Below are 12,892 nucleotides of genomic sequence, written 5' to 3'. Positions count from 1 at the left end.
TTTTAAAGAAAGTGACGCTAATTTTTTTCTTCTTATTTCTTTTCTTTTCTTTTTTTTTTTTTTGGTGTGTTTCTTTTGAAAGAGCAAGATCAAAGCTGAATCATGTAGTACAGAGAAAACCATAGTAGTTCATCTTATGGTATGAGCTATATTTTATAGCTTATGCGCACGTGCCTTAAAAACATTTTGCTCTGCTATTTTTGAGATTACTGTTTTGATACTGCTGTTATTGTCACTGTCTTTACAAGCCGAAACCATGACAATTCATTTTGGCATATTTGAATTGAGAGTGGCATTCTTATTAGGAGGTCTTTTACAGGATACTTGACTGTGCCAATCCTGCTTTGCTTAGTACTATGGGTAGCAACATTAAGCTTCTTCTGGTATCTCCTTAAGAAGAGGTTGTTTTCACTGTATTTGTATCTCATGAGGCATGATCTTCTTGCAGGGGAACCTTTTCTTTTCTTGCTTTCAGGGATTAGAATTCATTTTACTTTTAGGCATTGTCCTTGTGTCTCTATGTGTCAGGAATATCTTAAAAATGGGGAGGTGGCAGGAAGAATAGTAATCATAGGAACTGGATTTACAGTCAGCATCTGAACCTGCCTAGGCCTGAGGGTATTTCCACTGCTATGAAAGGGGAGATTGCTATTGATATGTAAGTGATTCTTGTATAAGTCCATTTACAGCTGTTAAAATAGCTTTTTTGGAAATCAGTTGATATTTTAGCTCTTTAGATTGCAAAGAAGAGCTGCTTGAGCACCAGGCTGCTGCTCTTCATATGTGTAGTATGATCCTAAAAGTAGGCTTACACAACTTCAGCAGTACTTGAAGTTAGGTTTATGGGAAGGTACAAACATAAATGAATACTCATGAAAACATAGAAGTACAATGATTACTAAGCATCAATAAATACTTCAGTGTATCTTTTAAATGAGAATATTAAAAAATGTATATGGTTTCCATAATGTGGTGGGGTGGTTGTTTGGTTTTTTTTTCCGAGAATGATGACTAAGATGCAAGTATGTTGTTTTAGCTCTGGATTATTTAGAAAATTAAAATGGAATCAGCCTAATTTAATCATATGCAAGTAGCAGGACAGCAGCTGTTTCAAAAGCTGGAAAAATATGATAATAGCTTTGAAAGTAGTTTTAAAATTTGGGGAATATTTTAAGAACACCTATATAAAATAGCTGTTATGAACAGCAGTCAAGGAAATTTAATTTCATAAATACTTGGTAGCTAAACAAGTTCCATAGCTTAATCAATTAAGAAACTTAACCTGTTTGTTGCACTGCATTTCAGGAGACGTTTTGGCCCAGGAGTCTTTTCAGTGTGACTGATGGGCCTGAGCGGGACTGAAGGTCTCATTGCACCTTCAAGTTGAGGACTTCTTTAAAGCTCGCTTTATAAACCTTTTTATCTAGGGTCTTGTTGCTTTAACTCTTGGTGCTTGTATTTTCCTTGTCGTCATCCTCTCTTTTATCACTTACTTAGCAAGTAACCTACTGTGCTGTAGTTTGTCATCACAATTATGAGGTTAAGTAGGAACTTTTCATCTTCAAGACCGACCAGTTGACTTTGATCTAGTGTTTTAATTTTGAGTTTATTTATTTTAAGCTTGCATTGGGCTTCACAATCATCATGGATTTTCAAAGTGTTTTCTATATTTGTCTTAAATAGTCTTTTTTTCTTTGGCCTTATTCTTTTTTAGTGATCTGACAAACTCATGTATATTCTTTAATGAAATCACTGCAAATTTCTTTGACTTGCGCTCTATCGTTTTGGATTCACTTTTGAAGATTATTTTGGTTTGTTTGTTTTGTCAGCTGCTTATATCTTCTGAAGTGTTTGATTTACGGGCATTCTTTGATTTGTATAATGGGTGGCCCTGTAAAGATGTAGAGAGTTTCAAGGCTACTTTTTCTGAGCGGTGTTGTACCTGAGGTTTTCCAAGGTTTAGATGCAAGTACATATCTTTTGTTTATGTTTGGGTTTTGGTGAGCATAGGTGTAATAAAGGAGTTGATTTTTGCACAAAGTTTTAGGTCATAGTCTAAAACATGAAGTCAAGATCAATTAAAGTATTTTAAGTGCCTAGTCTAAGTTGGAACTGCTCTGTTTAAAATTGTGGTCCAGCCCTCATACTGCATAGAGACTTCCAGTTTTCCCTGTTTATACAGCCATGTTCTTGCCATCTCCCTCACACCCTGCCTAATGAAAGTACAGTAACCACAGCAGCTTCCCACAGCATTCTGTATTAATTACTTTATATGAGTTTATTTGAAAGTTCAGTGGGATATTAATGGATTGTAGACACATTTGCTTCTAAAAAGTGATGTATGGTAGGTGGGACAAAATGTCTAGGAACAGGTTATTGTGAAATGCTCAAGGTCTGTATTTTAAGACCTATTGAGGCACATCGTAAAATTTGAAAATGTTCCAAATCTTAAACTATTTGCTGGTTATCTGATATTTGTTTGATAATTTGAAAGTGTTTCCCTGAACATGCAGGTATGTCTCTGACAGGACAGTTTAATATGCATGTCCACAGCTACCTCAACGAGAACTTAATATTATATTTTCATAGAAAAAGAGAAGTGGTAGTGCTTTGAGGAGAGGGAATTGTGGGGAGTGTCTGTTTAAAGCCAGGAAGGTGGTGAATGCTTTGTACACCTGAACGTGAGGAGCAGAGGAGGGAACACCTGCTTTTTACTCGGACAGGAAGATGAAAAAAGTAGTTTTAAATTAAAGTTTCAGCAAACGTGAAGGTTTATAGCTTGTGTGATCATAGTCAGGTATCATCAACACGTGAAATTAACAGAGCTTTGATCATGAGAGGCATTTCATATAGAAGCAATTAGGTTGTGACCAAAGTGACGCAAAGGAAATTGTAACATTTGCTTCAGTGGGCTTCGATTTTAAGTCTCCTTGCCTGAGGAATGAGGTAGTGAGGATGCAGCAGTCCTTGGTAGATGATTAAAACATCTGACAGCTGTCAGTATCTTCATGTGAACAGCATACAGCTTTTGGGAGGAAACAATAACGCAGAAAAAGAAGGCAGAGAAATAGCAGATGTGTTCATAAGAGAGTATTGGAATATCCGCCTTGTATTCTATCTGCCATAGATCTCATTATACTTTTAATTTCGGTTTCCTTTCTCTTTTTCCTGCATCTGCATTCGTAGTCACATTGTTTTAACATGTGCAGATGCCAATATAGTTCAGAACATTCCTTTATATACTGTTTAATTTCTTGTAACTACTATGTACGTGTAGCTGTGTCATATTAAATATTTTGTAATATTTGTTCCCCTCATAAAAAAGGGAGATAGAGCGTCGTGAGCTGATTGTATAATTGTTTTTTCTATTCTTACAGGTTATTGTAATCTGTAACTAAAATTGTATATATATATTATAACCTGTAGTAACAAAACTGTGAGAATAATGTGTCCCTAAAATGAGAGGAAAATAATTGTAAAATATTATTCATGTGCTTATATTCTAAAAAAGAAAATATCTTTTGTTCTAGCATGGCTGTTAGTTTTAAAGTTGCTTTTTTATTTTCACAGGTGATAATGCATGTCGTGTTAATAATGGAGGCTGCAGCACTCTTTGTTTAGCCATTCCTGGAGGTAGAGTTTGTGCCTGTGCTGATAATCAACTTTTGGAGGAAAACAGTACAACCTGCTCAAGTAAGATTTTTAAAGAACATCTGAGTTGATGCTGCTGTTAAGGGATCAAGTCAAATCTGAAAATAAACCAAGAAAGTGCGGTCTCCTAGAGCCTTTTTGTGGTTCTATAAGACAAAGAAATATTCCTTGAATGAAGATTCTAATTGAAGAGAGTTTATTAAATAAAATAAAGATTTTTCAAAAAATACAAAATATATAGTACACAACATTTGAGAATGAAATGCATTGGAAAATATTTCAGAATGTCTGATATGATAAAGCACTTAAATATTTCACTGACCTCTTTTAAAGAATATCAGAAATACCAGAAAATGTGATAAAATCTATATAAACTGGTTTCAGGTTATTTTATATGGACTAAGTATCTTAAATTGAATTCCCACATAGAAAATGTTCGTGCTGTTCATAAAATATGTCAAGCAGATATATTTGTATATAATAGGTCCTGACACAGACTACACAAATTTTGCTGTCTTTTTCTTGAATCTCTTCCTTGGATATTTTCATTGAAATGCCAATTTTTAAAAAAAAAAAAAAAAAAAAAGAAGTGTTAATAATAAAATGTGGGATTGTCAATTAAAAAGAATAACTCATCAGATAATACAGGTATTTTTTAAAATGTTTAGACTTGGTATTTGTAACTTACTCAAAATTCTCTGCTTGTTTATGTTTTTTTATTTGTTTGTTTGTTTTAATCTCATTGATCATTTTCTTGAAGTGTGTAAAACTTTACACAGATCTCCAGCAATGAACCCAGTAGAGATGAGTAAAGCATAAGGATTATTTCATAACATGGTGAAAATTATTTAGCTTGCGATTACCTTGAATTTGACCCAAATGCATGGCTGCCAGAGCCATCACTGTTGCTAAAGAAAACTTTTTTCTTTTTAGCAGAAAATACTGGAAGTTGGACTTCTCACTGGTAAGATGGAATGTAAGCATTAGGAAGAGAGGTTAGACACTTTCAGATCTGAATGAAGCAGGCTTCCTGCTTTTTGCCCAACACACTTCATTGCCCAGCTTTTTCCAAGGACTTTGATGTTCCTCATAGGGTCATAGCGTGATTTGTGGTATTTACACATTAAGGATTCTGAACTTTATGCTGAGAAATGTATCTGTCTGGATTTATCAATAAGCTTGTAGCTTGCTACTTAATTCTACCTCAACAGAATTTTATCCTTTCTTCTTTGCCGAGTCTGTACCAGTGCATAATGCAGGTGTTTGAGTTGTTGCTTGGATACAAGAATGAGCTTTTCAGTAATCATTTTCTAGCCCTTTAACATGCACAAGAATTTGGTCTGTGTCTGTAAGAATATTTTCTTTTCACTGCTGATGAGGCATTGCAATACTATAAACTGATATTTTAACACTATCAACTACGCACCAGTTTAAAAAACAGTTCGAGTGCCATCCTGTTCCGAGTTCTCCTGTTTATTAAAAATATACTGCCTCAACCATACACTCAGATATGCATGCTGCTACAGGCTTCAGGTGGAATTACCTCAAATACGCAAAGTTTACTAAAAAAATGTTCTGAAGGGTGATAACAAGAATCTGTATCTATTTATCTATTTATGTAGAGGTGGTATTGCATTTTGTATCAAGCTGATAAAATAGATGTGCTTCTTGGCTATTTTTCCTAGTTAAACATGGAGAAGTGCTGCCACAGTTGTGCCACGCTGAACAGTTTCAGTGTAACAATAAGCGCTGTATCCAGGATCGCTGGCGCTGTGATGGGGATGATGACTGTCTGGATGGCAGTGATGAGCACTCTGAAATTTGCTGTATGTATGCTTTTACATTTTTACATATTTAACCCACAATTCATACTTCATTTTAAAAATGGGAAACAAAATAATATAAGTCTAAGGGGAGTCGAACAAAAGTGATAATCCTTAGGTCATTCATGTAAATCTTTCCTTTTCTTTGTTTCCTGCTTATAATAATAGTAGTCCTTTTAAATGATGCTCATGTATTCATTTCATATCATAGTACAAGAGCAGTCATCTTTTGGTTTTGACATCATCACTTCTGATTCTTTAAACATTGGTATTTTTTGCTTTGTTTCCCACTATTGCACTGTTTTATATGGGTCACGGGCTTATTCAGGTTGGAAGGGGCCTCAGAATATCTCGAGTCCAACCTTCATAAAGCAGGGCCGGCCTTCCCTCAACTTCTAAGAAAGTGATGGAGCAATTAGTCCTGTAAGCCATTTCCAAACACATGAAGGACAAGAAAGCGATGGGGAGTAGTCAGCATGGGTTTATGAAGGGAAGTCATGCTTAGCCGACCTCATAGCCTTCTACAATGATGTGAATAGCTTGGTGGATAAGGGAAAATCAGTGGATATTGTTTATCTCAAGTTTAGTAAGGCGTTTGACACTGTCTGCCGAAACATCCTCATAACAAACTGACACAGGACGGGTTAGGTAAGTGGGCAGCAAGGTGGATTGGAAACTATCTAAACAGCCCAGCCAGACTTTGGGGCTTGTGATCAGTGGCACAATGTCCAGAGATAAGTCACTAGCAGTGTACACCAAGGGTTAATACTCGGGTCAGTAACCTCTTCATTAATGATTTGTACAGAGTGCAAACTTGGCAAGGTTGTGGATGATACCAACCTGGAAAGAGTGGCTCATACACCAGATGAGTGTGCTGCCATTCAGAGCAGCCTTGACAGGCTGGAGAATTGGATGGAGAGGAATATGGTAAAATTCAGCAACCAGAAATGCTTCTGGGGAGGAATAACTCCAGGCATCAGTGTATTCTGGGGATCACCCAGCTAGAAAGCAGCTTTGCCAACAAGGACCTTGGGGTCTTGGTGGGCAACAAGCTGACCATTAGCCAGCAATGCACCTCATGGCAAAGGCAGCCAGGAGCAGCCTGTGCTGCTTTAGGAAGAGCATTGCCATCAGGTTGAGGGAGGTGATCCTTTCCCTCTACTCAGCCCTGACAAGGTCATGTCTGGAGAACTGTGTCCAGTTCTGAACTCCCCAGCATGAGAAAGAAAGGGACTTACTGAAGCGAGTCCAGGAAAGGATCACTAAGATGATTAAGGGACTGGCATATCTGTCCCAGAAGTTGGGAGTGCTGGGATTGTTCAGTCTGCAGGGAAGGGAGGCTCAGGAGGGATCTTACCAATATGTATAAATGCCTGATGGGGGGGAATGAAGAAGAGGGAGCCAGGCTCTTCTCACTATCAGGGGAAGAGCTAATTGTCACAAATTGAAAAGCATGGCATGTTATCTGAACCCAAGAAAACACTTTTTTATTGTGAGCATAGTCAAACACTAGAAAAGATTGCCCAGAGAGGTTAAGGAGTTTCTGTCTGTGGAGATACTTGAAATTCATATGGACATGGTCCTGGGAAACCTGCTGTAGTTGGCCCTGCTTGAGCAGGGGATTAGACTAGGTGATTTTAACAGGTCCCTTCCAACCGTAAACATTTCTGTAATTTTCTAATGTATTTCTTAAAAAAAAAACCCCAAAAACAAAACCAAAAAAAACCACAAAACAAAACAAAAAAAACGCACAACCCACCACAGAAACTCCAGCAAAAAACCCAAATCAAAACAAAACCAGCAACAGCAGAGACTAACCTACCACCCCCATCCCCCAATTCCGCTTTTAAATTAGATATACTTTGTTTTTAAAAATACAGTTTTACTAGAGTTAGGTTGTTGGGGTTTTTCCCGTAGAGTGTTGGTGTTGAAATGAAAAAGAATAGAAAACATACCCATTATGTATCTGTGTCTTTCCTGGAAGATACTTAGATAGCCTGCTATAAAATTCGAGTTTCAGCAGTGAAAATTCCTTTTCTTACTCGGTTTGTCACAGTGCTTCCTATTTCTGTCATTACATCATTTCTCTAAATCAAATCTGCTTTACTGAAATGAAAATACATTTTTTCCCTATCATTTGTAGACACGAAGAACTGATACACTCTTCTTCTGGGCAGCATTGTCCTATGTGTCTGAAAACTCTTATCATAGTCTCACATTCTTATCGCTTTGAGACAAAACAACTCTAATCTGTTCCCTTTTCTTTTTTCCCCAGTAGACTATGGTTTTTTTTAGATTTCATTGCTCTTTTCTGAACTTTGCGAGGTGATCCTTGGGGTTGGATGTCCAAAACTGGACATATATACGTCTGCTGAGGCCTTCGTAACGGTGATCAGACTGAGAGAACGCGTTTGCGAGGGTTGATAGTCCTGTTTATGCATCCTTGGGTAAATCTTGTCTGCGTCGCACTGGCCTGATGTTCCTGATACACACTGAGCTTGTGATCCTCTGTAGTGTCTAGGTCTTTTTCTGTATGGCTGTTACATAGCCAGTTTTTCTTTTTTCCTGCATTTATGTATTTTGATAGCTCCGTGTAGTAGTCATTACAGATTTCAGTCCTAATTATTTTCAAAACATTTGTCCAGTTCTGAATTCTAGTGCTTACTAATATTTTACTTTAATAACAGGGATTCTTACACTTAAATAAGGAGCTCAACTAATAAAGACAGTGAAAAAGAAAATCTTTTGGCAGAGTTGACTTGATTCTCATTTAAATTAGTGTAATTTAGACCCATTCATAGATCAAAGCTTGTAATTCTCAAAGGATTTATACAGATATAAATAATCTGGTCCCAAATCTGTATGTGATATATAGTTTAAGTGGCCAGTATGATAACAGTAATCTCTTTTCAGCAGTTGCTATAGTAACTTCAATAGTTCTTTTTGAGTTAGTCTGCAATATTTGTAATCATGAATAGCATACGCACACAACATATTAATAAATATATATGAGCAAAACCAAGCACCTTTAAAAACAATATTTATATCTAGTATTGAAGTCAATTTTTAAAAAAAGTGACTTTGATGTTTAACTTTATTACATGGATGTAACATTTTTGTTCTCCAGTCACATTGCAAACTAGGTTGCTTCATAATTATTACGAGACTTGAAATGCTGTTCTGCTCGGATTATTAATTAATCTTCCAATGTTCTTGCACCCTCCACACAAAGCACTCATGAAGGGTTCATGTGCTATTGATATCGCACTCGCTCTGTGTTGTTTTCAATAGGAAGAATAGGTAGAAAGGTCAAAGATAAAAGCTACTGAAATGTCAAGGATAAGCCTGGAAGACGTCCTTTCATTTTAAATACCATTTGTTTCCAGATATATGTTAAACTTTAAAAAGAGACTGTGGATGGCTGAATAGGTGGAAAATAGCTTGAGATTATTTTTAACCCAGCGTTTCAAAGTGTGTATAGTTTACTGCTCTTGCGTAGATCAAGATTAGCAAGACCTGCTAATAATAGATCCTGTTATTAGCATAAAAGAAGCAGAACATATATATTTACTACAGCTGCAAGAGCAGGCCAGTAGTATTTACATAATTTCATCCTTCCCGTGACGCTTGGTAGCTAGCAAAAACATGTTTGTGAGATACCTTGTTCACTCCTGAATACTAGATTTTTTTGTCAGTTTTACACTGTGTTGCATATTTCACTTTTTGACACCTACAATTTCATGGTAAGTAAACAGCAGATCTATGTGTGGCCATTGACAGTAATGTGCATCATTTTAGAAGCATTTTGGTACCTGCACAAATCCCTGCTCACTGTGGTATAATATTTTGCACTTTGCAACTTGCTTCTGTTCCCTTTGGTGTTTTGTTTATATGCGCTTCAGTTTGCAAACCTCATCAGGTTGATAAAGTGTGATTGAGGATATTTTTCTTCAAGGAAATAGCAACGTTGTAAAATGCTGCTACCTTTTATCACCCAGTAGTTCATAGAAGAGGATCTCTATAGTGACAGTAGTATGATCAGAGAATCTTTACTATGTATTGTTTAATTTATGATCAAAGTACTGCAATATTTTTTTAATTGACTGATTTGCTGAACAATTTTTGTGTCATGGTGATTATATATACAAGATAACCATACTAACTGCATTGCCAGGGAATACCATTTAGTGTATTATTTTCAGCTGATTTTCTTTGATTGTTTTCTTAGGAAAAAAAACCTCTCTTTTTTTTCTCCCTAGTCAATCATAGTTGTCCCGATGATCAGTTTAAATGCCAAAATAATCGCTGCATTCCCAAGAGGTGGCTTTGTGATGGAGCTAATGATTGTGGTAATAATGAAGACGAATCAAATAAAACCTGTGCAGGTAAAAATTTTACTTGGTTGTGCATACGAGTTCTCTAACTCCATCTCTATAAACAGTTCAAGACTTCTCTGAAGTGAAGTGAACCAATCTGCTACTAGTAATCTGATTATTGCCATTTTAAATTAATTCGGATTTTGATGCCACTAAGGCTGGAAAATAAATTATATTTTACTTAATCTTTGTGCTTGACTGTGCTTTCCAAAGTAATTCAGCACTTAAGCTGTCCATGTGGGTTGGCTGTCAAAGCAGTGCTTGGGTACAAACTTGTCCCTGCTAAATCTTTTTTAGCAGTTGGAATTTTGTTTGTTAACATGCTGTGATGAGTGCCGTATCACTAGTAAATTTTATTTTATGCTGACAAAAGCATAATTAGCTATTCAGTTTCCCCTTGGTAGCTTGAAATTGTTTTCATTTGTAAGTTATTAAGTGCATAGTGGATTTTTAAGGAAATACCAAGGTGGAGATTGTTTACTTATTCCACTGCAATAATTCATGGAGTTCCAAGTCTGTCCTTTGCATATATGGAAGTGATATTTAGTGCTTAGCAGTAGTGTACACTAAACAGTCATTAAATATCTGATGTACAAAATATCAATAGACATCAATAAGCTGATGACGGTTTTAAACTGAAATGTAGTGACAGACAGCATACGTTGTGTATTAAAATATTCCCTGAAGTCATTTTCCTTGATTTAAATTTTCATGTGTGTAATAACCTGTCCACTTTGTTACTTGCGCGGTTTGGCTTAGAAGACCGCTGGTGCAAATGCAGACCTATAGTGTCCATATCACCTCTTAGAATCCATATCACAGTATTCATATGGATTCTAATACATCTTGATATTCTTTAATATTCAGCGGTTTGCTTGTAGGACAAGAGTCTGATTTGAAGAGCATATTTCCCTCCCTATGTCAGTTGGCGGTGGGTTGAATTTTGTATTCTTGTTCTTGCTTTTGGTCCTGCAGTGGCAAACACTATTCGTGTTTAAAAACCCACTACTTTGAAATATTTTAAACTCCTATTCTTCTATTGCATTTTGGGCTATTTTCAGCAAGAAAAAGGAAAATGGTAATTGAGAATAGCAAATGAAGGAATATTATTTTGATTATTGGGGTTTCTGTCATCTCAGTCATTTTTTTGAAGTATGGAATGACATATAGATGAACTCTAAAAGCTTAAATTTGGAATCAAAATCTGCGTCACTATCACTGGCATTGTAGTTATGGGTTCACATTTAGAATAAACAAAATTATTAAGTAATGTCACTTTTATATGTTAGATTTTTATGGAAGTTTTACTGTTAATCAGGTCTCAAAGTAATTTATGTAGTTATATAGCGTGATTTCTTTTAGTGATCTTTATTTCTTCAGAAGACACACACCTTTTCCTTTAATGAGTCATTACAGTTGCATATTTGCAAAGGCAAAAGATTCTAAGAACAGTGAGGCCAGGCACATCACACCCATACTGTAGTACCATTTTTCTGGGTAAATACGAATCTCACTGGATCATTGTTCGTGTTATGAAATACAACTTGTTAATATTCCAAGCTAGGCATTTTTAAGCCTTGATTTTTGTTTTTTTCAACTCTAGCACTAATGTTATTTTACCAAACATCAATGCTCTTTTACCACCTAGTTTTGTATAATTACATATAAAACTTTTTTTTGTCATACGTTGAAGATACCACTAAGAATTCTACATTGGAGGCAGAACACAGTCCTGCAGGTGACCTCAGCTTTCTCTGAAATGAAAGCAGGTGAATGATGTTTAGTCAGATCAGGTACAATGAGCAGCAGGCCAGGAGATGCCCTCCAGACTTGAAACTTCTACAGACAGACGTGCACCAAGGGACCTAACAGGTTTAGTCCATTTCCCTTGCATTTTTGGAGTGTTTTGTCTTGACAGCAAGAACGTGTCAGGTTGACCAATTTTCTTGTGGGAATGGACGCTGTATTCCGACATCATGGCTATGTGACAGGGAGGATGACTGTGGAGATGAAACCGATGAAATGACATCCTGTGGTAAGTAAACTTTATTTTGGGGGAAAAAATAAAATTATTCTATAAGAAGTTAAACAGATACGGATCTCATTTCACCTGAACTTTTGGATAGAATTATGAGGGGCCTTCTTGTTTTTATATGAACTGATAATATTCTTTCTGAAATTCCAAATATAATTTATTTGATTACTAAATAAACCCAAAGTAAAGGCTGCATTTTCTATTATTGAGTACCAAATATTCAGATCAGTCAACACGTTCCTAATTTACAGCACGTTAGCAAATACTGTCACCCTCAGAAATTGATATTTATCTCAGCCACACACCTCGTCACATGGGCCCCTTCAGCATATTCTAGATGTCAATAAAATGAGACTGTTTCAAGGCTGAACAGAAGGATGTTTTGATGTTGTATTTTGCAGAAAAAATTAGTCATTCTTGGTTGTATCATGAGACAGCATCAGCACCTCTGCTGATTGCTGCTTTTCTGAGATATGGCAAAGGGAGGTGCTTCTCTCTAATCAGCTGCTTCCAAACAATTAAGGTGTTTATGAGTCAGCGTGGCTGCCTTCATCTGTTTGGTAGGTCACAGGTAACTCGTGTGAGTCTGAGAGCAAAAGGGTCAATGAGTGGTCTGTGAACTATTGCATCAGGGTGTTCCCTGTTTACAAGGTAATGTTTGTGATATTTGAATTACTAATATGAGTTAGTAAGTGTGTTGCAATATAATAGGATATGTTTCTGAAAGTACTTATCAAGAGTTTTCAAGAAAGAATGCTGACTGATTATTTTAGTAGCATCAGCCGTGTAAACATGAAGTGACAGGTTGTGCACAAAAGAAATTAAAACCTAAAGTGTACTTGTTAGGATACTTAGTAGTTAGACCTGTATTTTTCTCAGGCTGATATTCTAACTTGATTCACTTGTCATCAAAATATATTGTTTCTTAATCAAAGTCAAACTATAAAAGCAATGTAGTTCATAAAACATTACCTTTTTTCTTTTTTTAAACTTCTTACCGCTGTAAA

The 12,892-nt window shown here is 36.1% G+C and overlaps 1 protein-coding gene across 11 annotated transcripts in view; it reads left to right on the top strand.

The window, feature by feature from the left end:
* The window catches only part of LRP1B (LDL receptor related protein 1B), a 743,839-nt gene that overhangs the window by 469,019 nt on the left and 261,928 nt on the right, over positions 1-12,892 (top strand). For 10 of the 11 annotated variants that reach the window (XM_074595863.1, XM_074595857.1, XM_074595859.1 and 7 more), the window contains 4 exons: positions 3,571-3,693; positions 5,337-5,477; positions 9,734-9,859; positions 11,769-11,885. In XM_074595863.1, coding sequence (XP_074451964.1) covers positions 3,571-3,693; positions 5,337-5,477; positions 9,734-9,859; positions 11,769-11,885 — 507 coding nt within the window. Of the gene's footprint in view, positions 1-3,568; positions 3,694-5,336; positions 5,478-9,733; positions 9,860-11,752; positions 11,886-12,892 lie in introns of those variants that run through there. The other variant, XM_074595865.1, reaches the window with a different exon arrangement.

Source organism: Larus michahellis, chromosome 7, assembly GCF_964199755.1.
Source record: "Larus michahellis chromosome 7, bLarMic1.1, whole genome shotgun sequence".
Lineage (NCBI taxonomy): Eukaryota > Metazoa > Chordata > Aves > Charadriiformes > Laridae > Larus > Larus michahellis.
The sequence above is the reverse complement of the archived record's forward strand: the minus strand, read 5'-3'. Positions and strand labels throughout refer to the sequence as shown.